Source organism: Aethalodelphis obliquidens, unplaced genomic scaffold, assembly GCF_003676395.1.
Source record: "Aethalodelphis obliquidens isolate GAN/ISIS:26980383/991018 unplaced genomic scaffold, ASM367639v1 scaffold1, whole genome shotgun sequence".
NCBI classification, from domain to species: Eukaryota; Metazoa; Chordata; class Mammalia; order Artiodactyla; family Delphinidae; genus Aethalodelphis; species Aethalodelphis obliquidens.
The window spans coordinates 93,988,431-94,016,206 of record NW_020837945.1 but is presented as its reverse complement, the minus strand read 5'-3'; the positions used below and the strand labels follow the sequence as shown (position 1 = coordinate 94,016,206).

The 27,776-nt window shown below is 40.5% G+C and overlaps 1 protein-coding gene across 8 annotated transcripts in view; it reads left to right on the top strand.

Annotated features, from left to right (window-relative positions):
• Nucleotides 1-27,776, top strand: part of FNDC3B (fibronectin type III domain containing 3B) — a 357,900-nt gene that overhangs the window by 236,666 nt on the left and 93,458 nt on the right. For all 8 annotated transcript variants that reach the window (XM_027111777.1, XM_027111778.1, XM_027111774.1 and 5 more), the window contains 3 exons: nt 10,402-10,460; nt 18,379-18,530; nt 23,049-23,108. In XM_027111777.1, coding sequence (XP_026967578.1) covers nt 10,402-10,460; nt 18,379-18,530; nt 23,049-23,108 — 271 coding nt within the window. The remainder of the gene's footprint in view (nt 1-10,401; nt 10,461-18,378; nt 18,531-23,048; nt 23,109-27,776) is intronic.

The following is a 27,776-nucleotide window of genomic DNA, read 5'->3' as shown; positions in this document are numbered from 1 at the left end:
TAATTGCTGAGAGCCATGTTTGAAATCTTTTTACCTCTGTCACTCATTCCTCTTTTGCTGCCCCTCTTTTTCTTTTCTCTTTTTTTATCTCTTCTGAGTTTTTTTCTTCTGTGCCAACTTTTATATTTTCATCTTGAGCATTTTTATTTCTTGTCCAGTTTGATACATGACCCAAATGGCTACTTTTGCTCATGGGTTTTCCCCGGGAGCCTGATGAGCTCACTGTAGTCCAGGGGTTACATACCTCAGCTGTTAGGATATGGAGCCCGGGTGAGCATGATTTATCATCTGCAGACTTTAAAATGTGGCTGGTAAAGTGTGCCATTTATTGAGCTGGTTTGGGGTATAAATGTAATATTCCAGTTCTCAGACCTTTTAACTGATTTTTAAGTATACATGCAGAACACATTATTAATAGCCCCATGACGTTCCTGTTTTGAACAACAAGGGCAGCCCATTTGGACAACAGAGATGTCATCTACGTAGCTCAAGAGAGTCCTTTATTTTATACAGAAAACTGAAAAATTTTAATTCCAAATAATTTCATTTTATAAAAGACTTAGAATGAGATAGCAAGATCAGTGCCATATGACTTTAGTTTGCTTGTGAACAACTTAAGACTTCTTTCGCATTGACCTTAGATTTGTGGGACGTCTGCTCTATTATACATGTTTTGGAGAACAAAAGGAAAACCTTTAAGAGCAGAGGGCTTCTGACCCTCAAAATGATCCCAATTCTGGAGAAAAATTTCTCATAGCATTCTCCATGTAGATGTTTCCTGCTCTCTGGCCCAATCTAACTTTTCATTTTCGTTTTTTTTCTCAGTTTGATGCGTTTAGAATACAGTCCATTTTCTTTTCTGGATTGGGGCAGATGGTGCTGTCTCTTTCGATTATCAGTGTTGTAAAGGAAATGTTGACTGGGAAGAACGAGAAATAAAACATGGCCAGATGAAATTGAGAGCAGAAATTATATAATCCAAGAAGAGCCATATGTATTCTGTGTTTTTCTACTCAAAGTTTACCATGACTCATGTTCGAGTTTCTGGAGTTCAAGTCTGCTGTATTTTAAAATGTCATTTAGGATGGTTCTTTGGGTTATTGGTTTGTTTTAACTTTAATTTCTAAAAGATACAGAAACGAGAAATAGATGGGGTTTTTTCCTTCCCAGTCACATTTAAATAAGAAAGTTCTTGAGCAGTAGTGGCTTTTGACAAATCCAAAACTTTTGGATAAATTCTACTTAATGCTCATAAAATCTGTCACCTGCAGTCTGCACATTTTCGCACAGTTGGCCAAGTGATCTTAAACCAGAATATTTAACAGGTGTTCCAAACAGAAGCCTGAAGGAAATGAACAAAAGGGCACAGAAGACAGCTTGAAGGGTCTCCTACTGGCTATATTTGAGAGAGTTTTAGCATTCAAAAGAATGATGGCAAAGAGTATGACAAGTTTTATTGAGTGGAAAAAAATAATCCATGACTTCATAGATAATTAATGTGAGAGAGGGAACTAATTAACATAGAAGGAATGATAGAATTAGGAATATCACCATCTTACAAGTATCAATATAGTAATATCTTCTGGCAAAGATATTAGTGTTTAACCATCAGGTGAAAGGGGAAGAGGGTGCCTTAACAACAAGGAGGTAGGTCACATAATACTAGAACTAAGTGATCGAAGGGCTGAGTATCACCAGAAGGTTCAAATTGGTACTGTGTGCCTCCTTAAGTGATGGAATGGGAAGTACATCCATACAGAGCTCTTGATAAACATTTTTAGCCTGAATCTAATTATGAGGAAATAGTCACACAATCCAGATAGTTGTATACGTTATAAGAAAACTGGTCCTGGGACTTCCCTGGTGGCGCAGTGGTTAAGAATCCGCCTGCCAGCGCGGGGGACATGGGTTCGCTCCCTGGTCCGGGGAGATCCCACATGCCTCGGAGCAACTAAGCCCGTGCGCCACAACTACTGAGCCTGCGCTCTAGAGCCCACATGCTGCAACTACTGAAGCCCGTGCACCTAGAGCCCGTGCTCTGCAACAAAGAGAAGCCACCACAATGAGGAGCCCGCTCGCTGCAACCAAGACCCAACGCAGCCAAAAATAAAAATAAAGTAATTAAAAAAAAAACTGGTCTGGACACTTCAAAAATATTAACTTTAGCAAGACAAAGAATATAGGAGATTTTTGTTCTAGACTAGAGGAGACTAATGCAACACATGTTGCTTGATTGGACCCTGGACTTGGGGTTGGGGGGGAACATTAAAGACATATTGGAATGACCAGGGCAATTCGAACATGTAATATAGATTAGATTTTATTCTGTCAGTGTTAAGTCTCTTGGTGTGATGTTGTGGTTACATCATCGCACCAACAAGAAGGTCCTTGCTTTTAGGAAATACATGCTGAAGTTTTTGGGGTGAACTGTCATAAGATCAATAACTTCAAATAGTTCTGGAAAAAAATGTGTGTACGTGTGTGTGTAGAGAGAGAGAAAATGTGAACATACAAGTATAGCAAAATGTTAATAATTGGTCAGTGTAGGTGAAGGGCATATGGCTGCTCGTAATACTGTTCCTTCACTTTTCTATAGATTAAAAAGGTTTCAAAATATATATTTTTACACATCAGGAAATTTCACAGAAAATTTTTCATTTCCACATTCTCTGGAAAAATGGCAGTCTGTCAACCTGAGACTCCTTAGATCCTGCTTGGCAATAATTGATTGGCTACATAACAGCTGCCTCCTTTAGATAGGGTGAAGGCATTTTCTGTTTTCCACAGTCTTTACCCTTCCCTTTTGCCTGATATGTCCACCATCTTTTACTCACTGACATTACCTGCCAGGTGACTATATGCATTTGTTGATTTCCTGGCTGAGGTAGGCTGTACCATGAATAGTAATGCTATTTCCATATGTCAGAACTCTGGTGAGTTATTTCGAGCCCTAGCACATGAAGTTAGTACTGGATTTGATTCCTATATCAGCTGATGAGCTTCACTGGGTTCTTTGGCCATAGACTGAATTCTGTCCTCATCCCCAAATGCATATAATTTCATCATGTGAGACATCAAATTTTAAAATGTGGGTGTAAAAACTGTTCAGAACTTGCTCGATAGGTGGTATAAATATTAAAATTCTCTTTCAGATTTAATGTGTTACAAAATTGTGCTGTCTGGATTCTGCCTTGCAAAATCAGTTGAACAGTCTTGCAAAAGTATTGAATAAGCTACTTGAAAATTTTTCAATGTGACATGCCAAACCTTAATGAAAAAACATTTTGTGGAAACGTTTATAGATGCCAGTGCAGAAAGTAGGGTATAAACTTTAATTACCTTTGTAAGTCGTTCTATCCTGTGTTTAAGCGATTGCTTTCCTGTTATACACCCAGGGAGGGTACCGGGTCTTTCTGGGTAACCATGGAGCTGAGCCTTCCCCCAAAATAAAAGAGCTATATCTGGCACAGGTTAGGGTTCAGTTAGCCAGTGACACAGTTCAAACATGCAGAGGGAAGGAAAAGAATAGGTCTAGTACTAGAGTCAGGCTTGCCAGGCAAGCATATCTACCTCATACTTTATCCATTTTTGTGGGTTTTTCATCCCTATATAATTTGCTGTTCTTAAAAATGCTAGCTGCTTCTGTCCAGTTCCATGTGCCTATATGATTTTTGCCTTGTGAAGTAAACAGGAGAACTTTTCTTAGAGAATTTGACAGAAGTGAGCATAGATTCTCCTAGTATTTTAGGTAGAATCCAATTTAGTTGGCATCACAGGAGGAGGTTGAGAGAGAAACTTGAGACCTGGGGTTCAGCAAGGGTAACGGATCTGGTGCTTTCGCTTTTTATTAAAGCCCAGACCTCGCACTTTTGTATCTTATTAACTGAAGTGTAGTACAGCTGTTGCCCGAATGGGACCCATTTTGCCTATGGATAAACTAATATGAAAGTTCCTAGCAGGGCTTTGCTCAGATCTTGGGCTAGGACAGAAGATCACTCTTTCTTCTGAATTCCAGAAATAGCAACAAAAGCTCAGAGGAAATCAGCCTCCCTTGTCCCATTTACATTCTCTGGCCTTCCCTCCTATCCAGCTGGCCACTCCAGCTGCAAAAGGAATTCATCTCTCCTCTTCTACTTTCTCTAAGGTTCCAGAATCTGTCTGGAACCCATGTTGCTCTTGAAAATATTTTCCTAGACTGGAAGGCAACTTCCCACAACGTATGTTCGCCTACCTGCTGCTTTCTTTTCACTGTTGAGAGTCTGGTATTCCCTTGTCTGTCTTTCAGGATTTCAAACAGTGTAACCACTTAACCAGCTAAATGGCTAGAAAGATGTTTGTCTTTGCATTTTTAGCATCAGGATGATTGATATCTGAAGGTATTTCTGGCATATTTGTCTTTGGGGATTAACTGCATTGTCTTTATATTATGTGAATTTATTCCTTGTGATTTTATACATTTTTAATGTTTGTATTTAGCGCCGCTAACTGTGGATCATAATCACTAAATGGAGATTGTTAGGTAGTTAATCTGACTTTCGTATGCAACTATTGATTCCTCTTTTTTCCCCAGGATGAGTAATATTTTAAAAATGAAGATGATAGATTTATTTTTCTGATTAGAAAAGCAATTCAGCAAGCATTCGTAAACTGTCTTTCCTTTACCTTCATTTATTCTCATCAGCATTGGTAGGCATTGTCTAGATATCCAGTTTGTCCCTATTATTGAGCCACTTTTTTTTTCTTTTTCATCCCAAAGTACTGTTTTTTTCTGTTCATTTAGTTCTTATATTGAGGGTTTGCTATTGATTTTAAGCCTCTTAAAAATGGACACGACCAGAAGTCGTGTATTTTCCACACCCTTAGTTTATTATATATAATTTTGAAAGAGAGTAGCTAAGTCAGCTCCTTGGCAAATCTGAGAAAGCATGTTATGTTATGCTGGGCATATCTGTAAATGAACCCTGTGGATGAGAACTAGACAGAAGGGTTACAGAGAAATAATGCTGATGTCATTTCATTGGAATGAAGGGGCTGCTGTCACAACCATAAATACATTCTATAGCTAGCAGCTAAGTGTCTAGCTCTGTTTCTTTTCTAAGAAGGAAAACAGTGAAACAAGCCAAAGAAGTAAGTTGTGTTTACAAAGTGGGATATTTTAATTAGTTTAGGCCTTACAGTTATACAGACAGTGTGAACTTACAGTTCTTTTTGGAGCAAACATGAAAACCATTATTTGTGGAAAGTTTAAATTTCACGTGACACATATTCCGTCTACGTGCGAAGGGTTTTTGTGGGTTTTTTTGTCCTTTTTCAAAATAATGTATTTGCTTTGCTAGTGTATTTTTATTTTAGCCTTCCCTGTGCTAAAAATGCTCTATTTTCTTGGGTGGAGATGTGCGTTTAGGAGGGAGGAAGGGTATAAGTTGCTGAACTGAATCTCTCCTTCCTTTTTTTTTTTTTTTTTGGCATGTCCAAATAGGGTAGTTTTCACCTCAATTGGGGCATGTTTAAACAGGAGGCTTCCATCTTCATCCCTTTTCAAGAAATTCCCTACCCCCAGTGTGTCTATATCTACAAAATAAAATGCTCCCTGCCCCCCTCTGCTTGGAAAGCTGTCCCGGGAGCGCCCTGTAATCCTTTTTTACTGATCAGAGTCTTCACCACAGGGGAAAGACTTTCAAATATTAAGGAGGTGGTGATGTAAAAGGTGGGTCGTCATGTCTGCCCACTTGAGCCATGGTCACAAACAAAATTGAAGCAGGTGGAAAAGTGGTTTTAATTTGATTGCTCACCTCATGGCAGCTTCAATGTGGGAAGAAAGAAAGTTGGCTTAGAAGATTTGCCTCTGGATAAATTTACCTGCTGCAAAACCAGAGGGAGGAAGGCAGCCCCGACAGTGAAGAAAGAGCACCTTGCCCTACAGCCTCGCGTTTCTTCCTCTTCTGGACAATCTCTTGTTCGGTTGGCACACACCAAACTCTTGGGGGTCAGGGGAGGACAAAAACAAGCAAGGCGCAGTTTCTTTTTAAACTCGATATAAAAGGTATCCTAACGGCACATCACCAGAACTGTTCTTTCTTGTCTTGTTAATTTTTGTGAGGGGATTGGTTAGCTTTCTAATTTTTTTCTCCTTTGCACACACTCATGGCGTGTCAGTGAGAGAGGGACAGAGACAGAGACTGAGAAAAAGAAAGCACGTGAGCAGGCAGAAGCCTGGTCCAACTGCGAAATGTACTCTGTAGAGCTGGTCTCTGTTTTATGGAAAGGGTAATAATTCATAGACTACACCGAGGCACAGTTAAATCTGGCTTAGGGAGAGGTGGGCCAAGGTCTGAGTTAACTCAGTTATTTAGGTAGTGGAATTGTGCATTTTGGCATTTTCATACCAGAAAGTTAGCTTTCACACAAGAGTATATTTTATGTGTGGTAAGTAACTGTCACTTTAGCTCAGTTAAACAAATTTTATTTTCGCTCTTGTTTGTGCAAATTGTGTGCCTGGCATTTATTTGCTTTTTTTTCTCTTAGTCTGCGGTAGCACAAATGGGAAAGCGTTACATAAATGTGGTGTGAATGCATTTTCCTCTTCTTTTGCCGTAGTCACAATGCAGAACCTTGAAAGAAAGAAGGAATCCAGTCTGGCTTTGATACCACATTTCTCTTGATATAATAGGGTAGTGGCTGTCCTGTCACTGCCTTTCCTCCTCAGGCCCTGCCCTCTTTATTTTTGATCTTTGCAGAATCCTTTGTTTATCTGGCTCCATTCATGGCCTACTTTTTCTTGTTCTTCCTTTCCTCACATGCCTTGTCCCCAGATCCAAATGCCTTTGCTCTATTCATTTGACAGCTTTTTCAGAGTTTAAGAAAGAAACCCAAGAACACAAACCCTCTCCTGGGACTTAGGGGGTCTCTGCTGCCACCTCCTTTCTCCCGTCCGCCTCAGGGCAAACACCCCGCCAGTCCCAGCCCTCTGCCCCTCCCTCTCGCTCTCCCTCATGACTCCTAGTTCGTCATGATGCAGCCAGAGGCTCTGCTTGCTTTGGGACATGTACTAGACTTGTGGTCCTGGGGAAACCCCTCGTTTGTCCCTCAGCCTCATTCCTCGGTCGACAAAGACACCTTGCAGATACTGTGCTCCAAACTGGACACGAAACTGTGATGTGCAGAATAGACTGCAGCCCTGCCTCCTGCTGTAAAATGGAGCAGAGAATGTCCATCTTGCCAAGGAGGCTGTAAAAATCAGCAAGGTGATGGTGCCTGACCAGCACATATCTAGGTGCTCAGAAAATAGCAGCTTTCGTTATTACAGTGAGACAGACAAGGCAAGTCCTGACCTCTGTTTGGAAGTTGTTTAGTTGGGTTTCCTTTGTTTTTTGTTTTAATTTTATTTAGTTTTATTTATTGATTTTTGGCTGCGTTGGGTCTTCGTTGCTGCACGCGGGCTTTCTCTAGTTGTGGCGAGCGGGGGCTACTGTTCGTTGTGGTGCGGGCTTCTCATTGCGGTGGCTCCTCTTGTTGCGGAGCACGGGCTCTAGGCGCGCAGGCTCAGTAGTTGTGGCTCGCGGGCTGTAGAGCACAGGCTCAGTAGTTGTGGCACACGGGCTTAGTTGCTCTGCGGCATGTGGGATCTTCCTGGACCAGGGATCGAGCCCGTGTCCCCTGCATTGGCAGGCGGATTCTTAACCACTGTGCCACCAGGGAAGCCCTGTTTAGTTGTTTTTAATCTCAGTCAGAGCCTTTCACTTGTATGTCTGGCTCTTACCTGAAACCCATTTTTTTCAGTTTTAAGCAGATTCCATCCCCCCCACCCCTTCTAATTCAACCTCCTTTCCCATTTTTCCTTTTTCTGTCAAAAGCATAACCATTTCTTCTATCATCCGTGTGTGTTTGAAAGCTGGCTGTGGGGAGGAGGTCTTCAAATTTTTTTTTTTTTTAACTCCCCTTTCTTTCATGCCGTATGTCTAGTAATGGTCCGGAGGATTCTTCCTTTGGAGAGCTCTTCAATTCTTCTCTTCTTTCTTTGTTGGATAGGCGATCATCTCTGTTCTAGTCTAAACTTTTATTACCTCAAGGATAGGGTCTGGCTTCTTGTCCTTCTGAGACACTTTAAATGTCCGTCATGGCAGAAGGCAATAAAGACCTCCTTCAGCTAGCAGTTTGAATGTATCTAGTGTTTGAATGTATCTCTGTGAGTGTTTGAAACCATGGGGTGCTTCAAACTCTGGAATAACCAGTGATTCAGAGAGTATTGTTTTTAACAAGTGAACCAGTTCATTTATTGCAACTGTGCTTATGTGTTTTTTACTGACAACTAACTTCTGAGATACACAGTATTTACAGTTGACTTAGTAGGAGCTCCCAGAAAATGTGAGGCTATGTTTTGACTTACAAGTATAGTCCGTTATCTGTATCTTAACACGAATACATGATTATAAATGAGCTTGGGACATTAAGTCTTTTGAATGTGAGTTTTCTTTTAGTTGCAGTTTTAAAAAATATGATATTGCCACCAGCCCCTTTCTTTTTCTCACCAAAATAAAAGTAAACATTCTGCTTCTACTAAGCAGAATGCAGTGAGGAAGAACGAAGAACCGATCCTTTGGAAGTTCAGGGTGGAGCCAACTAGAAGTTCTTGTTATTTTTTACGTACGCTTGGTTTATTGACTGAGTCAACAAGTAGGTATCGAGCTGTGAGTCTGCAGGAACTGTGCGAGGCGCTCTGGGCTGAGTGGTGAGCACGTCCTGAAGCAGGGCCAGGAGCTGCAGCCTGCCCTGTGGCCTCTTTTTTGTGTCCCTCACCCACTAAGCTGGGGCTTACACTTTTAAGTGGCTAGAGGAACAAAGAAGACTGTGTGACAGAGGCCTCTGCGTGACCCACAAAATTTAAAATACTTACTATCTGGTTATTGACAGAAAATATATCTGCTCTGGACCTCTAGTGTCTCTACCTTCCTGAAGCTTACATTTTAGTAAGAAAGAAAAATAATAAACGAGTGAACAGTTAGACAGGAGAATTAATGTCCAGTTCTGATGACTGCTGGGAAGGAGCTAAGTAGGGTACGACGATGACGGGAGGGAAGCCGGGACAAGGGGGTGAGGGCTGAGGTAGGATTCTTGGAAATTAGACCTGAACATTGTGAATAAACGGCCTGTGAAGAGCTGGGCTTACTAACCTGCTCTCACCCCTAGTCCACTTCTCCCTTCACCTCCCAATGCCTGCTTGTCCACAGGACTCAGCTGGGTGTTGGTTCCTAGGAAGCTTCTAGAGCGGTCTCTCTTAGAGGGCCTTTACCACAGCGCCTGTCACTTTGTAATCTCCTGTTTGCTTCCATTCCTTCCCCCACCCTCACCCCCCCGCCGACTTGAAATATCTTCAGGTCAAGGACATGTCTTGGTAGTCATAATATCTCTAGGTATATAGCTCATAACCTGGTTGAACAGTTAAATAAATCTGTAGACTCAAAATTAGATTCCATCAAGCAGGTCGTGAAAGTCAAACGTTTCTTTTAGCAAAACAGATTAAATTTATCCTACTTTTACACATCCTTCCCACCCCATGCTCCCTGCTCCAAGTACTTTTCCTGTTTCATCTCAAAAACAATTCTTGCTGCACCCCCAAACTTGCCCATCTCCCCATCTTATTAAAAAACACCACCATCCTTTCAGTTGATTAAGCCCCAAACGAGGAATTAGCCTTGATTCTTCTCATTCCCTCGTCCATGTCCATCATATCCAACCCTTCAGCACCTATACCTCCAAAACCAGACCTATTTTTAGCATCTTTACTACCACCCCCGGCCCCGGCCGGCTAGCTCCATCCTTCACCTGGACCAGTGTAGCAATGTGCTGACTGGTCTTTCTGCTGCCACTCTTAGCTTCCATATATCCATTATTCATGCAGACACCAAACAGATCTTTTCAAACTCAATAGTATGTCAGTCCCTCCACTTAACACTCTAGTGGTTGCTCATCAAACTTAGAATAAAACTTGAATTAAAAAATCTGAACTCACAGCCCTTCATGAACCGGCCTCTGTCTTCAACCTCATCTCTTCATTGCTCTCAGCTTCTCTCAGTTGCACTGGTCTCCCCTGTCTCCTCCTTAGGGTTCTCTGTTCCCTGTTGCCTGTTGAATTATTAGGTAGAGTTCAGTGTTAATCTGGTCAGCATTGTGACTATGTAAACCAATAATAGTGGCAAGTTAACACAACCACAGTGAAATCCCTACCCCAAAGACATCCTCATTCCTGATTTTCATTATCATGTTTGTGGTACCAAAAGTTCATGGTAACAGGCAACTGACTTCATGATAACCCTTGTTAAAGGCTTGGGAAAGGAACTTGACAACCTTACTGACTTCTAATGGCATTAACTGTTTTTCTTTTTTCCTCTTTTTGCCACGCAGAGTATGAGTTGGAAGTAAAGAGGGTGCAAGACATTCTTTCGGGAATAGAGAAGCCACAGGTATGTCTTCTGGATTTCTCAGCGTAAATGGCGCTTTTTTAAGTATTTCAAACATGCTTTTCTTTTACCACACAGTAGGTAAGCAAAAGGGCCCCTTTCCATTGCGGATTACTCACAAACTGTGAAATGGTGTTGTTATTAACGGAGCATGAAAATGTAAAACAGCAGTCTTCTGTTTAGTCATCATCCACCAAAATGTCTTCTTCATTTAGATATTCGGGATGCAATTAGGTATTCATCCCGATTTCCGGGGGTACCCCTTCCCCCACCCGCTAAGGCTACAGAACAGTTTTCTTTTGGTAATTTCCCTTTACCTTTGTAAATGTAATAATAATAATTTTTGAAAACCTCAGTAATTCAAAGTATTTTTCCAGGTAAATTTCAAAAAGGTACGTAAATATTAGCTGAGTAAAATAAGTCCAAAGCATAATGGCAAGGAAAAATGTTGGTGGGAGTAGTGATATTGTGAGGTTTTAAGTTTGATTTTGCCAAATGCTTTGAAATTCAAGTGAAAAATTCAAAATGTTGATTCAGGCTTTCATCTGAGTTTAGAGAGCCAAAGTTCTTTGGAGTGTTTTCTAGCTAAATTGGAAAACCTTGATTCTTCATGTGTTTCAAATACTGAGGCCTTTTAACAGAAGGGTCCAAACATGCCTCGGGGCACATAGTTGAGTTTGACTAAACCTAAAACCATGAGGTGTTGCTGGACTACGGGCGCAGTAGGGCACTTGCAGAAGCGTAGGGTGTTGATGCTGGGTTGGGGAGTCTGCACTTGATCCGGTAAGGAGCGGGTTGCCACTGAGAGTTTATAAGCAAAGAAGTTATGTTTCTTATAATCAGGACTGTACTTTCAGGAGGATCAAACAGCCGGCAGGTGCATTGCAGTGAGAAGGGCATGGACCCAGGGAGACAAGCGTCTGGCATCTGTTATTGTAGGGCTGGCGAGAGGCTGTGGGAATCAGAGTTAGGGCGGTGGCATCAGGTGTGGCAAGGAGAGGATGGCTAGTAAAGCCATTCTAGAGCGAAATCAGTCAGGCATTACAGCCTATCAGGTGTCACGGGTTAACTGGGCTTTCAGGCTCAGATGACGCCTTTCAGGAGTTGCTTCCTCTGGGCAGGCTGCCCTGATTTCTGTCCCATCAACTGGGATACTCCCCACGGCATTTGGTACCACTGGTACTACATGTGGTACCACAGCTTCACTGTGCTCTGCGTGTATTTAATACATTGTACTCCATTTACTTGTGTTTGTGTCTTTCCCGGTAATCTGTGAGTTCCTCTAGAATAGGTTTGTGTCTGTGTCCTCTCGGTATCTTCAGTGCCATTCTTAGACATGTGGAATTTGTTTTACTAGCAGGGTATCCAGGAAGACGAATAAGTGGGTGGTTGACTGTGCCTGATAGATCAGTGCCATGGAGAGAGGGCAGCAAGATATACCTGGGGAGAGCACGTGCATCGGAGTGACCATTGGAATCGTAGGAGTGTATGATAGCTTTGGGGATGGGGTAGAGCACAGGGAGAGCTTAGAGAAGGCTTGAGGGCAGAATCATGAAACAGGCTTACATTTATAGTGCAGCAGAAAGAAGAACCCATGAGGGACACACGGAAGTCATAGTCAGCGTGAGAAGGCAGAGCAGCAGGTTAGTTGACTGTCTGGGATGTAGTCAGACAACTTCATCATCTGGTCTCTGTCCCGTGTACACACACACGGTGTTTTTCTTGAGTTATACCTGATCACTTCTTTACTGCAGAAGTGATAAAGTCTGTTTCTGAGGATCATGTGGCTCTAGAAAGATAAAAGCAATATTTATATGTATTGGTCCTTTCCTCCTGATTCAGCATTTATTAAATGCTTAACTCTTTACAGGTTTTAGAGCAGGGTAGACAGGGTTTTGTATAAATAGTCATGATGTTAGGTGTAATATAGTCAGATTGTCACCTGAGAGGTCAGAAAGTCCAAAATGAGTCTCACTTGGCTAAAATCCAGGTATCGGCTGGGCTACATTCCTTTCTGGAGGCTCTGGGGGCAAATCTGTTTTCTCGCCCTTTCCAGCTTCTAGAGGCTACCTGCATTCCTTGGCCCATGACCCCTTCCATTCTCGTATCTCCTTCTCTGACTTTCCTGCCTCCCTCTTTTACTTACAAAGACCCGTTACTCATACTTGTTACTACATCAGGCCCACCCGGGTAATCCAGGGCAGTCCCTACTTCACAAGATCCTTCACTTACTCACATCTGCAGAGTCTCTTTTTACCTTGTAGGTTCCAGGGACTAGGATGCGGACATCTTGGGGGTGGTCGTTACTCTGCCCACCATACCAATCCCTGGTCCCCACAAAAACCTTCTCTGCTGGATGACAGTCCTCCCATCCTCCCCAGCCCTGTTAGTTCTTCACACCATTATTCTCCCTTCTTTCCTCTCCTCCCCCCTCTGCCTGAAACTCTTACTCGTGGTTGTGCCTTATTTATCTTTGTGCTCCTAGTACCTAGCACTGCCCTTGGCACGTTGTGAACCCTTAACATGTACTTGGTAAATAAATGTGTGGCAGCCTGCAGTGGCTGTAGTGAGGTTCTGCCAGGTGAGACAGATACCTGACGGCTGGCCAGCATCATACGAGGCTCAGCCAGCCTGGTGGGATGTGGGCACGGCTGGGAGCCAGAGTGCGAGGCAGCAGCATGCAGAGGAGGGTCCTGTGAGTTGGAGCCCAGCGTGGCCATTAACTGGCTCTGTGACCCTGAGCCGCAGTTTCCTTACCTTTGAAAGGTCGGATAATAAATACCATGTGGGACTATCTGAAAAGTAAATTGTATGCTATTTATAGAGTCCTTGGAATGGAGTATTTTCCTAGAGTTTTTAGCATGTCATTAGGCAAAAGTGAAACTCCCTGCTATACTCTGAAATGGGAAGGAGGGGCTGTTCACCTTCTAGGAAAAGAAACAGCTGCAGAAAGTTCGGCACACAATTGTCTGAAGGATTGCTTGCTGTTCTAAATTTTTTTTTCTTTCAGCTGCACCTGGTAACACCTCCAAATAAAACACATGTATTTTTCTTCAAGGTTTTACGGATGGTTTGTTTTAGGTGTTGGAAACATTACTGAGGACTTGTAGATTCCAGTCATCTTTCTAGAACTTTGGGCACCCTGAATTAAGCAAGTCATTTACTCTTCAGAAACCCAGATACTATAAATATCCAAATACTTAGCCATTAAATAAAACAGGGTACAAATATACAAGGTTTTTGTCCCAAGACTGTAAGAAGTAGGTGTCTTGGGGACTGTGCTCATACAGCCACTGCTGTACCACAGAACTAAGCTGATATGGTTCTAAGTGGTTTACGGATTAACCTCTGCTAGTACCAGCCAGCTCCAACCTAACGTGGTTTAATCTGCTCTGATGGTGGTGCTAGATGAAGTCTCCCACATACTGGGCTGTTTATTTTCAGGATGTAAATAAATGTAACTTGGAATTGTGGTTCTGCATTGTTTCTATCCGCTAATGTTCAGCTTGTAGAAACAATTGATTTGTTGGTTCCAGAAGTGAGTAAACTGACCTAAAAGAAGAACAACTGTCCCTGCAAGAAGCAATCCCTTGAAACGTAAACAGCAGTAGATCTGGAAACAGATTTAAAGTTCTTAGCACTAAAGGAATTTTAGTAACAGATGGTTCTGAAATTCTGGATTTGAGCATCCATTTCTTGGAGTAATGATCTCTTTGACCTTTTCCTTTTAAATTTTCCTTTATGTTTTTATTTTTCATGATGGGTGCTGCAGAAGTGAAGCCAATATTTCTATGGTAATATTTTCTTAACATACTCCCTAAATTGGATCAGCAGACCTCCCACATAGTTAAATCCAAATACAGACCAAATTTAGAAGCTACTAACTTACATAGAAATATTTTTGAACACGAGAGTAACAATTCAGTAACTTTAAGAGAGTAAATGGTGTTTTTGATCCAAATAATGAATATCATTTGCATATAAGATAGTCTGAAAACTAAGAAAGTAAAATTTCACAGAATAGTATTAATATACTGGGATGAACAGGAGAGAAAGGGGAAAGGAGAAAGAGAGCTAAGGATTACATACGAAATAGGTACAAGATAATGCAGTCTTATTTGCGAATATGTGTATGCACATGTATATGCTTTTAACTAGCAGCTGTTCTCACGTTCAAATCTATATTTAATCAATACATAGACAAAAATGACTTCTAATCAGTGTGTAATCGTTCAGAAGTAGATGGTTTTATGAGTCCTTCAAAGATACTTCAAAGCAGTTTAAGTAATTTCTATGCAGACTTAACACTAGTAACCTTCACAGCAGACTCTTATATCACTAGTGCTGAAACAAATGTCACGTTGGGTCTTGTCCAATAACTTTGTAACTAAAAATCACCACTTTTATCACCATTACAAAGGAGATTGATTTCTGTTTATGGTAGAATCGTTAAGCATCAGCAAGTCAGTTAGTTTTATGGCTTCTAAACTTCCTTTTTTGGATCACAGCCATGACAGTCATTGTGATGATCAGGTTAGCCATGCCCCATTTCAGTTCAGTGGTCACCGCTGGTGAGAAAGTTTCACCAGAGAGAGAGAGACTGAATGAATGAAGGTGAAGCTTGTGTACGAATGCTGTTGCTCTGCAGTAGGCTTGAACCCAGCCTAGTTCCCAGAGTTCTGAATCTGTCATTAAAGTTATCGCCTCCCTGGATGCTTGGAGTAAAGGCATCTACTGCTGAGGATTCCCCTTTACATGACACTCTCTTGAAAGGCACCGTGTAATTTCCTGGCATCAGCCTTGGAGTGGGAGTGAGTTCCAAGTTCTAACAGGGACAAAGCACTCTTTCTCTCAGGATTCCAATGCCTGAAGAAAGGAAACCTGAGGCCCAGGAGTCAGTGAGAGGGAGGGAGGGGGGAGCACAGGAGGGAACGGGTCTCTCAACTCTGGTAGTAGTCTAGGAGGCAGGCTGCTCAGATCCAGGAAAGAATTCCCAGAAGCCGCCGTCCTTTGAAAATGATGCTGAGTTCTCCAGGTGCACTTCTGATAGGCTGGCTGATGGGAAGGATGCACCTGCACAGAGGTCTGTGTTCACATGACAGTTGGCCTTCCTAAGGCGTGCTCAGGGAACCTCGGGGAAAGGTGAGCGTTATTTTAGTTGATGCTTCAGGTGTTGTACATCACTGTTGAGTTAAGTAATAATTTAACCAAGTCCTAAAGGAAAGACAGTAAATTCTTTTTTTTTTTGGTTTGATTTACGTATATCATAAAATGATTATCACGACAGGTGCAGCTAACATCCGTCATCTCATATAGATGCAATATAAAGAAAGAAAAAAAGAAAAAATTTTCTTCTTGTGATAAGAACTCTTAGGAGTAAGTTCTTAATAGCTGATGAAAAAAGTAGAGTTTAAAAGGATGTGAATTTATGGATACCTGTTCAGTATCTAAAGTGCTAGCATTTGACTGAGCTATTTTGAGAAGTGGTGTTAATTTCACACCACCATTCATGGAATCAGTGTTACTACATACTGTGCTCTTGGAATTGGGCCACTTACCACCTCAGTTGAATGTTCCTCTGTACCTAATCAGCATCTTTTTAAATTATAAACTGAACTCTTCATAGCAAAATATCTTGTTTTAAGTTAAAAATCAAATATAATATCCAGTATCTCAAGATTACTCATTAATGGTGTGTGAAGGAATTCAGCAAATACAATGGCGTATGTGGTAGAAACGCTGCCTTAAAATCTAATCAGGGGAACAACACACAGATAACCAGGTAAAGCAGAGTATAATGAAATGAGTGTCAAATATAGGTGCCCACTCAATGTGGTTGGAGCACAAAGAAAACAGTTGCTGATCCTGAGCAGGGAGTCAGGCAGCACCGTACAGAAACTTTTCCTGAATTGGCCTCAAGCTGCCATGGGCCCCTCTGTGCTCAGTGTATCTGCCGTGAGGCCCCTCACGCATCTCTTCATCAGGCAGAGGTCATACCTTAATCATCTTTGTGTCCACAGCCCTTCACGAGTTAAGCTATGATGATTAAATGAATAAGCAAAGGCAGCATTTGAACTGGGTCTAAAAGGAAGTTTGTTAAAGGCAGGAAAGTGGGAAAGTCCAGAGCTAAGTCTCAGGGGCATGAGAGGGGACGGCATGCTGAAGGACGGGTCACAGCCGTCACAGGAGGAGCAGGCAGGAGAGTTGCTGCTAGTCTGGAGCCATAGCAAGAAGGGTCGAGTTCAATTCTGTAACAGTGTCTCTCCAGGGTTTTTTTAAAGATGTTTAATGCTGGTCTGCCATCCACTGTGTTACCTGTATCAGAAACTCAGACTGTCTTATTCCCTTTGATTTTTATTTTTCATTCAACATTTACTAAGCAGCCACTACTCACAGTTGAATATGACTTAGGCCTTCTCCTTAGGGAGTCCCACGGTCCAGTGGGGAAGGTAGGCAAATGCTGTTAACATGATTAGCAATGAGTAGAGATAGCAGCAAGGTGCTGTGGAACAGAGAGATGATAGGATATTTCAGGGAAGGCTACTTGGGGGTAGTGAGGCCAGCCTAGGGTCTTGAAGGATGAGTAGGAGTTTGACTAAATAATTGGTTAAATATATAATGATGCTGTATCTATTTGGAACAGAGATGATATGGAGGGATCTCTGCTCAAAATGGAATGTGTGATAGACTGAAAAGGGAAACTCAGTATTCATTTCCATATTTATTATTCATGCTTTTAAATTATCTTATATTTTAATACCCTTTATTTAGATCAGATAGTGACAAAAATAGAAGAAAAAAGATAGAGACTTAGTAGTTTAGACATCTCCATCCACAGCCTACTCTAATCTACAGCTATAAAGTCTTGTATGAACGTTAAGCTTTAATGTATGTTTTAACTCTCGTTTTGTTTTAATGTTATCCAGACCAATATCTAGAGAGCAACAAAATAAACTTTAGAAAATTAGAACATTAAAATGCATTGACAGATTTATTTTAAAGAATTAGACCGTGCATTAGATTAGGTTTCTCCAGAAACAGACTCTGAAACAAAGATTGGAAGGCAAATGGTGTAAGTGGGGAGGTGCCCCAGGAAGCACGGTTAGAGTAGAGACGTGAGATTGCAGAGGAGAAGCCAGTGCAGGGTCTGTTAATGAGCAGGTTACAGCTGCGGGCAGCTGGGGCTCAGTCCTGCCGAGGATGCCTGGGAGATAGTGTAAGAACGTGCTTCAGAGAAGCCCTAAATAAGAGGGAAAAGTTGGGGCGTTGAGAGTCCCAGATTCCTTTGTTCAAATGAAGCCTTGAGCGGAGGCTAAAGCAAAAGATAAAAGCAGAGCCTAGAGAGGTGAAACATCTCCACACATATTTCTGCCGTCTGTCAGCCTGGGCCATGGTTCCGTTTCCACCCCCCACCCCCCACCCCCATACTGGGTTGTCCCAGGAACCTGCAGGACCTCGGGGAGCGTGGTTTTAAAGGTCTCGGCTTTGCAGAAGAGTTCGACATCAAGCAAAGCTTGGAGGCCGCTGGAAAGTACCTGTGGATGTGGGTTCCTTCCACATAATACGATGGCCATCATGGAGATTATTGAAATATGATGTTCAACTTTTTACCTTTAGAAAAATTCTCAAACGTGACATTATTTTTACTTTCTGGAGGACCAAGTGTGAATTGCATCAGACTTGGACATAAGTTTGCATAATAAGGACAGATGTTTTAGGAGCTATAGTTTGGACATCAGGACTTTGACAAAAGAATGCCATATAGGATGGGTGGGTTCTTTTTGGTAATTAAAGTAAATTTGTAAATTAAAATAAATTCGTTTTTCTTGAGTTAAATCTGAGCCATTTTAATGCTACTACTAATAATCACAAAATGTTCTGGGGAGAAGTGTAGTGTCTGATTCATGTTTTTCTTCCTCAGGTTTCTAATATTCAGGCAAGAACGGTTGTGTTGTCCTGGGCTCCCCCTGTTGGACTTTCGTGTGGACCCCACAGTGGTCTTTCCTTCCCCTACAGCTACGAGGTTGCTCTGTCAGACAAAGGACGAGATGGAAAATACAAGATAATTTACAGGTAGCGTATATTTCCATGTGTTTTTCTCAGCTGCCAAACGTGAAATTGCTGTTACTAAGGAGAAGAAAAAACAAAGGAAAAATGTAATGGCTTTGCAAATTTTCCTTTAAATAGTTCTTTTTAAGAATTAGTGATAATTGTAATGTCAAGAGTTAACTTTGTGCAGGGTAATTGCTAATCAGAAATGACTTTTATACAGCTATTTGGTGTTGGTCAAATATGTCACTTGGTTATGTTAGCTTGCCAGTGTAGTACTAAAGAAAAGTTTCCATTAATGTTGTCAGAGCAAAAAGTGAGCATGCCTCTTAGTTTTTACATATATCACGCACTTCTATGATCACCTCTTTTTAGGCTCAGACCTTGTGCTAGTCTTGTTTTTCAAAATTCTACGATGTTTCCATTTCACCCTCCTTCTTATCCTCTACAGTAGTTTTCCAGTGTGCAGTAAAGCTTTTCATTCGGAGGCTATCTTAAATCGTCAAAAGTTTAGCACACCGAATAAGGGATTATCCCCTTCCACTTTATGGACTCCCAGATATTAACCATTTAAGTGATTTATAGCTGTGTTCTAGATGTGATAAAAAATTTTTAGGGTCAAATCTTTTCTCTTTTGTAGTTGCTGGCACTGCTCAGATTTGCAGAGTCGGAAATCAGAGACCATCTTGTTCTAACTACTTGTTTGACCTCTCTGTGACTGGCCCTGGGAACTACTGCCCAAACCCAGTGTAACATGGTCACACAAAGCCCACCTCTTCCTCTGCCAGAGAAGCTGCTTTTCTCTTCTGTTTCCCTGCTGCAGACCTCGCATCTCCCTAGCCCCATTTCTAATTCTTAACTTGCTCCAGGGACTTGTCTTTTTCTGGACAAAGAAAAGGGGGAAAGAGAGACAGACAGAGGGAAGCCCTTTAGTCACTCTCTCCTGTTGCCGCCACGTAGGGCTCTGTCCTCTCTTCCTGGACTCCTACAAGAGTCTCCTCAGGCTCCTCCAGCATCCACTCTTGCTCTCCTCCCATCCGGCCTCCACGCTGCAAAAACAGAAGTCAGGACAAGCCTCCCCCCTGTGAGAACACTGCAGTGCTTTATCACTGTGCTTAGAATGTAGTCCTAACCCCTTGCTCTGGCTCACAACCATTGGGTTCTATTTTGAAAAGTCAGAATTGGTAGTGACCTTAGCAAAATATAGAGCACCATTTCCCCCAGCCCACCAAGAAACAGTTAGATTCTGTCAATGCATGATGGTCATTGGTGGCAGGAGCTAGAGTCCCAAGTGCCCAGTGAGGCAGGCAGGTAACATAAGTGAGAAAGTACGAAGCTTGGGAATGAGGTGAACGGTGAACGGGAACACTCCTGTCTTCATCGATAAAGGAGCAGCTGCCAGTCACCTAAAGTAGGTTGTTGCATAAGGGAATGTAGGCCTAGATTTGCTGATTCCTTGGAATTTTTTTTAAAGGAAATGCTAAAAATCTGAATTATTATGTAAACCTTCCTAATGTTAAACTGATTCAGCAAATTCAAAAAACTTCAAAGATAAACTGCAAGTCAAACAACAGAACTGCACATGCAGGGTGTGGACATTGGCCTCCAGTTTGCAACTTTAAAAAAGTATTTTTATTTGAATAATTTCAAACTTATAAATGTTGCAAAAATAAAGAGATCAAGGAATATCTCTTTATTTTTTATCTCTTTATTTTTTATCTCTTTATTTTATGCTTTACCCAGATTCACATATTATTAACTTTTTACCCTATTTGCTTTACTATTTGATTTTCTCTCTTGCCTTTTCTCTCCTCTTAATCTGTATTTTTTCCTATTAGTTTTATACATCATGGTCCTTTACTGCTAAATACTGAAGTGTGTTTCCTAAGATATTTTTTTAAATAGCTACAATGCCATTACTTCATGAGTTTACATCAATACCATACTTTTATCCAATCTATCATCCACATTCCAGTTTCGTCAGTTGATGAAATAATGTCTGCGGTAGCATTTTTCTTCCCCTTGTAGGACAAGATCCATTCTAGGGTCAGATACAGCAGTTAGTTGTCATGTCTCTGTAGCCTTCTTTAATTTGGAACACTTCCACAGTGTTTCATTGTCCTTTATGACACTGACTTTTTTTTCCCCAATCTTCTGCTTTAATAAGGAAAACTGACATGTATACATACTTTTTCAAAAACAAAAGTGTTAAATATCACTAGCAGGGCAATAAGTTTAAAATTTTTTAAAAATTATGGCTAAATTGCAAACATACAGAAACATAGAGAAAATACTACAATGAACCCCCAGATAACCATCACTCAGATTTAACAATTATTAAGATCTTGCCACATTTGCATCATATCCCCTTTATTACTATTATTGTTGTTGTTGTTGTTGTTATTGTAGCATTTGGTAGCAACTCACAGATAACACATCAGTTACTCCTACATAGTTCAATATGGATCAACATAAGATTTTTTTTACATAACTGCAATGTCATTAACATCTAGGAAAACTGACAATAATACCTGGCATCATTTCATACCTTGGTCATATTCAGATTTTCCCAATTGTCTCAAAAAATGTGTTTTAATATTGATTTCTTCTTCTGGGACTCCAAATGAAGTTTACTCATTGCCTGGGATTGTTAGGTCTCATAAATCTATTTAAATCTAGAATAGTCTCCCTTTTTGGAAATGGAATAGCTCCTTTATATTTTAAATTTTAATTTAAAAAATTTTTATTGACATATAGTTGGCATACATTATAATTTTCAGGTGTATCTCCCATCTTTTTAAAAATTCTTGATCAGTTGCAAAAAGTGAATCACTTTCGTTACCAATCTGAATTTGTGGTATCCTTTAACTTAATCTTCCTCCCCCATATTTCTTATAAATGGACAGTTAGTTCTGGAGCTTGATCAGATGCAGGTTTAACATTTGTGGGAGGCGTTCATCAAGGTAGTTCTATGTACTTCCTCTTCCAGCACACTGGGAGGCAACAGTGTTTGGCGGCCTCACTGTGATTAAATCGTTTGGGAATTATCCAATGCTTTTTTTTTTAAATCTTATTTATTTATTTGAAATATAGTTGACATACAGTATTAGTTTCAGGTATGCTACATAGTGATTCAAAATTTTTATAGATTACACTCCATTTAAAGTTATCGTAGGCTTTCCCTGGTGGCGCACTAGTTAAGAATCCGCCTGCCAATGCAGGGGACACGGGTTTGAACCCCGGTCCGGGAAGATCCCACATGCCGCGGAGCAGCTAAGCCCGCGTGCCATGGCCGCTGAGCCTGCGCTCTAGAGCCCACATGCCACAACTACTGAGCCCGCGTGCTACAGCTACTGAAGCCCGCGCGCCTAGAGCCCATGCTCCTCAACAAGAGAAGCCACCGCAGTGAGAACCTGCGCCCCGCAACGAAGAGTAGCCCCCACTTGCTGCAACTAGAGGAAGCCCGCGTGCAGCAACAAAGACCCAACGCCGTCAAAAATTAATTAATTAATTAAAAAATATAAATAAAGTTATTATAAAATATTGGCTGTACTCCCTGTGCTGTGCATTACATCCTTATAGCTTATTTACTTTATACATAGTAGTTTGTACTTCTCAATCCCCTACCCATATCTTGCCCCTCCCCAGTTCGCTCTCCCCACTGGTACCCACTAGTTTGTTCTCTATATCTGTGAGACTGTTTCTGTTTTGTTATATTCATTTGTCTGTTTTATTTTTCAGATACCACATATAAGTGATAGCATACAGTGTTTGTCTTTGTCTGACTTATTTCACTAAGCACAATACCCTCCAGGTCCATCCGTGTTGTTACACATGGCAGAATTTCATTCTTTTTTGTGGCTGGGTAGATACTGACATTTGTGAAGAATACAGTTATGCCCACACACACCCCTCTCACCTTTAAAAATTTTTTTAATGGGAACATTACGTATTTTCTGGAATGTTGGTGGTTTCCTCATGATTAAGTCAAGGTTCTTCTGCAGCTTCTGGTCAAATAAATGGTTTTATTTTGTGTAAGAGAGCTATTTATCGGCATGCATCTGTAAGAGAGCTGTTTATTAGTATTGATATGTGAGGGAAGCAGATTGAGGTTTCTTGAAGAGAGTTGAGAAGTTGAAGCTATTGGGGTTCTTGCCAGGACAAGTCTGGGAGCCACCTTCAGCTGACAGCTGGAGCTGTTATTTACACTTACGTTTATCTAGGTGTCTTTCTGTTCAGCTTGCTTCCTTATTTACTTATTTTTATGTAGTCATTTTGAAGAAGTGGTAAGACATTTTGGAATTTTATTCATAAGTTAGCCTTGCCGTTTTCCAGGTCCAGAATGACACCATTTCAAGGAATCTCATGTGCTAGTCCAGAAAAATGATAATACCAAGCAGGAGAGTTTATTTCTGACTTAAGGTGGAAGTAGAAATAATAGTTCTTGAATCGCTATTGGTACCTGACTATGAGACCCAAATCCAAAACCTGTTTTATTTTTGAAACTGGTATCATTGACTAAGAAATGATTTTTCTTTGCAGCGGAGAAGAATTAGAATGTAACCTGAAAGATCTTAGGCCAGCAACCGATTATCATGTGAGGTGAGTATTGGGGAATTCAGATTGCTAAAATAAATGATATGCTCCTTTCTAAAAGTGTTTGGTTAACAGCACTTGCCTAACTAAAAGTGTCAGTACCTTTGCTCATCGGCCATTCCTTGATGTCCTACACTTGAGAGCATAGAGATTGGGAGTCCACAGATGTGCTTCTGGTAATAGAAAAGTAGATGATACCCTGAACAGAATTTAAAAATTATTTTTGCGAAGTAATTTTTATTTTACGTAGTCTCCTAAGATCCGTTGGAATGCGTGGTTTAATATATAATATTTTTTTCTATAAAGCAATAATTTTTTACCATGGGTATATCAGTTATTATAGACCTTCCATGTAAACTATATGTTCAGCCAGTATGACTAAATAAAGTCCTTCCCATGTTTCAAGTTTGGACCTAAAAGGCAATACGTTTTGAAGTAAGTAATGCAAATATCAAAATTATCTCTAGCAAGAGCTAATGCAGTTTTCCAAAACAACTCACATAGTTTGCTACCGAGTCTGAACTCTCTACCATGACTGCTCTGGAAGGCAGGGCTAGCTGATCTCAGGGAGAGACCCAGCCAACCACAGACCTGCGAGAACGAAAGTGTCATCTAAGTGTTTACAGAGCTCATCTGATTACTCAAAGATACATCCATACATCCATCTGCAAACAGGCAGATTTTTAAATCTGAATGTGATCCATAATATCGTTTAAATTTTCATTTTAATTTAAACTTTCATTTTATTTAATTTTTAATTTGATCAGAAATTCTCATTTTATCTAATAGGGTGAACAACAACAAATTCTCCTTTCTTCAATTATATATGTATATATCAAGATTATGTAATAAAATTGCAACCGTCAAGCACACACCCTTTACTACACTTTCCAAAGGTTAATTCACACCACACGTTCCCTCTGTGGTGGAGTAGAGGCAGGGTAGCCTAGCAGGAAGAGCATATGTTAATTATTAGGCAGCTTGAGGTCTACTCTGGTTCTGCCCATCAATTGACTGTTTTAACTTTGGTCAATCACAGAGAATCCATGCCACAATTTTCTTGGTAACAAAAGTAAGGAAAGTAGGGGGGTGTTTAGATTATAATATCTTATTAGCTGCACAAGTGTTTAAAACTATGTTTAAAGCAATACATAAAAGAGCAAGGTTTTTACATTCAGTCATAAAGTGTATATCTGCTTAGCTATTGTTTTGTTTAGATGAACTCTGTTGCAACCATCTTTTCCTATTTGAATCAAAACTTTTGGATTTTGAGTGAATTACCTTTAGCCCAAACTTATTGAACTTTTCACACCGTCTGTACAAGCAAAAAGATTTGTATAACTTGTGAAGCTGAGATAATAGTTTAACCATTCTTTGAAATGGTTGATTTAACAACAAACCAGAAAATGTAACACCATATAGGTAGTCCTGTAAATGTTCTCCATTAGACATTGTTAACACGTGTTTCCTTTTTTCTCTTTTAATGTTCATTGTCACTGCTTTACTAAAGGTTTACTTTATTAATTTTCTGCTCATCCATGAGTTGACAATAACTTTTAAAAAAATTTTAAATGTCACAGTCTGCCCTTTATTTACTGTCCTATCTGTTGTGTTGCCCTTTGTATCTTTTCAACGCCTCTTACAAAGGGTAAACTTGAGAATACTTGCTCATTAATTCTTTTTATGTATCTTATGAACACCTTAAACTTCTGGGCAGATAAAAGGAATAATTAATGGATTCCCCAAAAGACACAGGAGCATGAGGTAGTTACCATCTAGAGGCCTTGGATCCAAGACTTCCTCCTAACACATCGGGGATCCCACCCTTGTGACATATTTGACACTTGTGTGACACCACACATAAAGAGCCTAAGGCACCACCAGCGGTCATTTGGTCTAGTGCCCTGCTGGCCAGAGAGATGGAAGATTCTCCATCTCTTTGATCCTGATCTCTTTACTTTTTTATACAGCAGGTTCTCATTAGTTATCTATTTTATACACATCAGTGTATACATGTCAATCCCAATCTCACAATTCATACCACCACCACCACCACCACCACCACCCCCGCCGCTTTCCCCCCTTGGTGTCCATATGTTTGTTCTCTACATCTGTGTCTATTTCTGGCTTGCACACCTGTTCATTTGTACGATTTTTCTAGATTCCACATATATGAATTTATATATTTGCTTTTCTCTTTCTGACTTACTTCACTCTGTATGACAGTCTCTAGGTCCATCCACGTCTCTACAAATGACCCAATTTCGTTCCTTTTTATGGCTGAGTAATATTCCATTGTATATATGCACCACATCTTCTTTATCCATTCGTCTGTTGATGGGCATTTAGGTTGCTTCCATGACCTGGCTATCGTAAATAGTGCTGCAGTGAACATCGGGGTGCATGTGTCTTTTTGTTTTTTCCACATCTTTATTGGAGTATAAATGCTTTACAATGTTGTGTTAGTTTATACTGTACAACAAAGTAAATCAGCTATATGTATACATATATCCCCATATCCCCTCCCTCTTGAGCCTCCCTTCCCCTCCCCTCCCTATCCCACCCCTCTAGGTCGTCACAAAGCACCAAGCTGATCTCCCTGTGCTATGCGGCCGCTTCCCACTAGCCATCCATTTTACATTTGGTAGTGTATATATGTCAGTGCTACTCTCTCACTTCATCCAAGCTTCCCCTTCACCCCTGTACCCTCAACTCCGTTCTCCACGTCTGCATCTTTATTACTGCCCTGCCACTAGGTTTATCAGTACCACTTTTTTAAATGTCATATATATGTATTAGCCAACGGTATTTGTTTTTCTCTTTCTGACTTCACTGTGTATGATAGATTCTAGGTCCATCCACCTGACTACAAATAACTCAATTTCGTTCCTTTTTATGGCTGAGTAATATTCAATTGTACATATGTGCCACACCTTCTTTATCTAGTCATCTGTTGATGGATATTTAGGTTGCTTCCATGTCTGGCTCTTGTAAATAGTGCTGCAATGAACATTGTTGTATGTATATCTTTTTGAATTATGGTTTTCTCAGCGTATATGCCCAGTAGTGGGATTGCTAGGTCATACGGTAATTCTATTTTTAGTTTTTTAAGGAATTTCCATACTGTTCTCCATAGTGGCTGTATCAATTTACATTCCCACCAACAGTGCAAGAGGGTTCCCTTTTCTCCACACCCTCTCCAGCATTTGTTGTTTGTAGAGTTTCTGATGATACCCATTCTAACCGGTGTGAGGTAATACCTCATTGTGGTTTTGATTTGCATTTCTCTAATAAATAGTGATATTGAGCAGGTTTCATGTGCCTCTTGGCCATCTGTATGTCTTCTTTGGAGAAATGTCTATTTAGGTCTTCTGCCCATTTCTTGATTGGGTTGTTTTTTTTTTTTTTATACTGAGCTGCATGAGCTATGTATGTATTTTGGAGATTAATCCTTTGTCCGTTGATTTGTTTGCAAATATTTTCTCCCATTCTGAGTTTCCTTTAGTTTCCTTTGCTGTGCAAAAGCTTTTAAGTTTCATTACGTCCCAGTTGTTTATTTTTGTTTTTATTTCCGTTACTCTAGGGGGTGAGTCAAAAAAGATCTTGCTGTGATTTATGTCAAAGAGTGTTCTTCCTATGTTTACTTCTAAGCGTTTTATAGTGTCCGGTCTTACATTTAGGTCTTTAATCCATTTTGGGTTTATTTTTGTATATGGTATTAGGGAGTGTTCTAATTTCATTCTTTTACATGTAGCTGTCCAGTTTTCCCAGCACCGTTTATTGAAGAGACTGTCTTTTCTCCATTGTATATCCTTACCTCCTTTGTCATAGATTAGTTGACCATAGCTGTGTGGGTTTATCTCTGGGCTTTCTATCCTCTTCTGTTGATCTGTATTTCTGTTTCTGTGCCAGTACCATATTGTCTTGATTACTGTAGCTTTGTAGTATAGTCTGAAGTCAGGGAGTCTGATTCCTACACCTCCCTTTTTTTCCCTCAAGATTGCTTTGGCTATTTGGGGTCTTTTGTGTCTCCATACAAATTTTAAGGTTTTTTGTTCTAGTTCTGTAAAATATGCCATTGGTAATTTTATAGGGATTGCATTGAACCTGTAGATTGCTTTGTGTAGTATAGTCATTTTCACAATATTCATTCTTCCAATCCACGAACATGGTATATCTCTCCATCTGTTTGTGTCATCTTTGATTTCTTTCACCAGTGTCGTATAATTTCCTTAGTACAGGTCTTTTACCCCCTTAAGTAGGTTTATTCCTAGGTATTTTATTCTTTTTGTTGCAGTGGTGAATGGGATTGTTTCGTTAATTTCTTTCTGATCTTTCCTTGTTAGTGTATAGGGATGCAAGGGATTTCTGTGCATTAATTTTGTATCCTGCTACTTTACCAGATTTATTGATTAGCTCTAGTAGTTTTCTGGTGGCATCGTTAGGATTTTTCTATGTATAGTATCATGTCATCTGCAAACAGTGACAGTTTTACTTCTTCTTTTTCAATTTGGATTCCTTTTATTCCTTTTTCTTCTCTGATTGCCATGGCTAAAACTTCCAGAACTGTGTAGAATAATAGTGGCAAGAGTGGCCATCCTTGTCTTGTTCCTGATCTTAGAGGAAATGCTTTCAGTTTTTCACCATTGAGAATGATGTTTGCTGTGGGTTTGT